The sequence below is a fragment of the Aplysia californica genome, unplaced genomic scaffold (genome assembly GCF_000002075.1).
Source record: "Aplysia californica isolate F4 #8 unplaced genomic scaffold, AplCal3.0 scaffold00308, whole genome shotgun sequence".
Taxonomy (NCBI): Eukaryota; Metazoa; Mollusca; class Gastropoda; order Aplysiida; family Aplysiidae; genus Aplysia; species Aplysia californica.
The window spans coordinates 277287-279614 of NW_004797578.1; the positions used below are offsets into that span (position 1 = coordinate 277287).

Here is a 2328-nt window from a genome sequence, read left to right on the forward strand (position 1 = left end):
AGAGAGAGAGAGAGAGAGAGAGAGAGAGAGAGAGAGAGAGAGAGAGAGAGAAGACCCCCTGCATAAAAACACCTCTTGTGATACGGGTTCGCTTTAGGTCCTGCTAATTTATTTATTTTTACACATACATTTCATTGCAAAAAGTCACCCCTATTTTTCCGGTCTGGAGGACTCGATTCAGTTAAGATTCCGCATGTCAGGTTCCAGTTTGCTGATTTTAACAAATCTGGACACGGCTGATCAGACAAAAAGAGCGAAAATTTAGAACCATGGTACTTCCCGTCACGTTACAGGTCATCCATTCTAGTGAACGCGATCGCCTATCATCGCCGCTATAAATCTCGATGAGTGGGTACAGTCAATATTTGCCCCGCACGGATCCGGATTAAAAAGAAATAAACATTTAATATTGCCATGAAAAATGTCCAACAGGTTTTTTTTCGATTTCCTTATTTTGACGCGCGCCTGATTTCACCAGGATGCCACACAAATATTTTTCAAAATTCTTTTTTTTTTCCAAATAATATTTATAATTTGACATTATCTTCTTCTAACTTCACAAGTCAATTCAAGGAAGCCCGTTCACATATTATTCATATTTCGACTTTATCTTCTTCTATTCTATTCCTATTTCGACATTATCTTCTCCTGTTCATATTTCGACAGTATCTTCTTCTGTTCATATTTCGACATTATCTTCTTCTATTCATATGTTGACAGTATCTTCTTCTATTCATATTTCGACATTATCTTCTTCTAACTTCACAGGTCAATCCAAGAAAACCCGTTCAACACGACGTACTTCATGTGGATGGACGGGGGTTACGGCCATGGGCACGATATTCACCCTCCAGATGGCGTCTGGACTCCGAAAGGATTGTTCGAACATTCAGATCGAATTACTTTAATCGAGAGGGAGCCCGGAGTGATGCAGTATTATTCTGTCAAAGATCGAATCCACAAGATGAGCGTGAATGCTTTAGTCGGTGGTTTCCACGCCGGGGGTAGTAAAGCTTTTCAAGAATGGCATCGTTTGCAACAACAGCAGTTGGTAGAATGGATGGCGAACGGTGTTATTGATGATGACCAGACGATGAATATGATGACCTACTATAGAAAGCCAGAGCTGTTCCGATTAGTCAAAGGAGACTGGTTTGACGCGTTCAAACTGTTTAACGGGCATGGATCAAACAGATAACGAATACAATAGTTATATTTACAGTTATTAATATTCATATCATGTGGTCCTAGAATTTTTCCCTGAGTGCCAACAGACTATTATCAGTTTGTACGGTAAAAGCATGTGGATGTACAACTTTGTTCACCTGGAACTTATTAATCCATTTTTCGTTTATATTTTTTGCGTTTGAATGTGAGAAACTGTTTTACAACATTGTCAATCCACCCCCACCCCCCACACCCATGACATCACACATCATCAATATCGCAAACAATAAGATAATAGTATGTGGCACGACGCGGTTGAATCAGGCTCTCGTCAGTTTTAGGCATACAGAGTTGGTGGTATCATCTTCTAAATTTAATTTCATCTCTGAAGATGAAAAATACACCATTCATTATAACTGGCAATTTTAATTTTCACTTTGGCTCTGAAAACCCTGTCACTAAAAATATAAGCAACCTGCTGACAGAAAATGATTTAAAACAACTCGTACAAGTACCAACACATAAAAGTCAGCACATCCTAGACTGGGTTATCTCTCCTATTGAAAAGAACTGTGTGAAAGGCATAAACGTTCTGGACAAAGACATTTCGGATCATTATCTTCTTATTGTTGACTTGAACATCAAAAGACCAAGGAAAGAAATAAAAACAGTTCATTCCCGGAATCTGAACGATATAAATTTACACCAGTTTCAATGTGACATTCGTGATGCTCTTGCTATTAGTTCCCCTTTGAACATAGAAACCCTCAATACCATCATGAGGAATATTTTAGATGATCATGCTCCAGTTAAAAAACGAAAATTATCTCATCGACCTGTTGGTAGGTGGTTTAATTTAGAAATAAAGGCTGCAAAAAAAGAAAAAAGACAAGCGGAAAGAAAATGGAGAAAAACACGACTTGAAGTGCATAAGGTAATATTTATTACTATGAAAAATTCTGTTAGTAAAATGATTACCAAAGCCAAGCGTACTTTCTTTTTGTCAAAATTTGAAAATGTTAAAACTTGTAAGGAACTTTTTGATGTCTCTAGTGAACTGCTTGGCAACCAAAACAGAACAACATTTCCCCCTGGCACCGATAGAGATCTTTGTAGTAGTTTTTCAGACTTTTTTTCTAAAAAAATCACCTCCATCAGGAA

The 2328-nt window shown here is 37.7% G+C and overlaps 1 protein-coding gene across 2 annotated transcripts in view; it reads left to right on the plus strand.

Moving 5' to 3' along the window:
* Positions 1-2071, plus strand: part of LOC101863276 (protein HtrL) — a 28944-nt gene extending 26873 nt beyond the window's left edge. For both annotated transcript variants that reach the window (XM_013084658.2, XM_013084657.2), the window contains exon 5: positions 769-2071. In XM_013084658.2, coding sequence (XP_012940112.1) covers positions 769-1198 — 430 coding nt within the window. In that variant the 3' untranslated portion in view covers positions 1199-2071. The remainder of the gene's footprint in view (positions 1-768) is intronic.
* Positions 2072-2328: the final 257 nt, after the last annotated feature.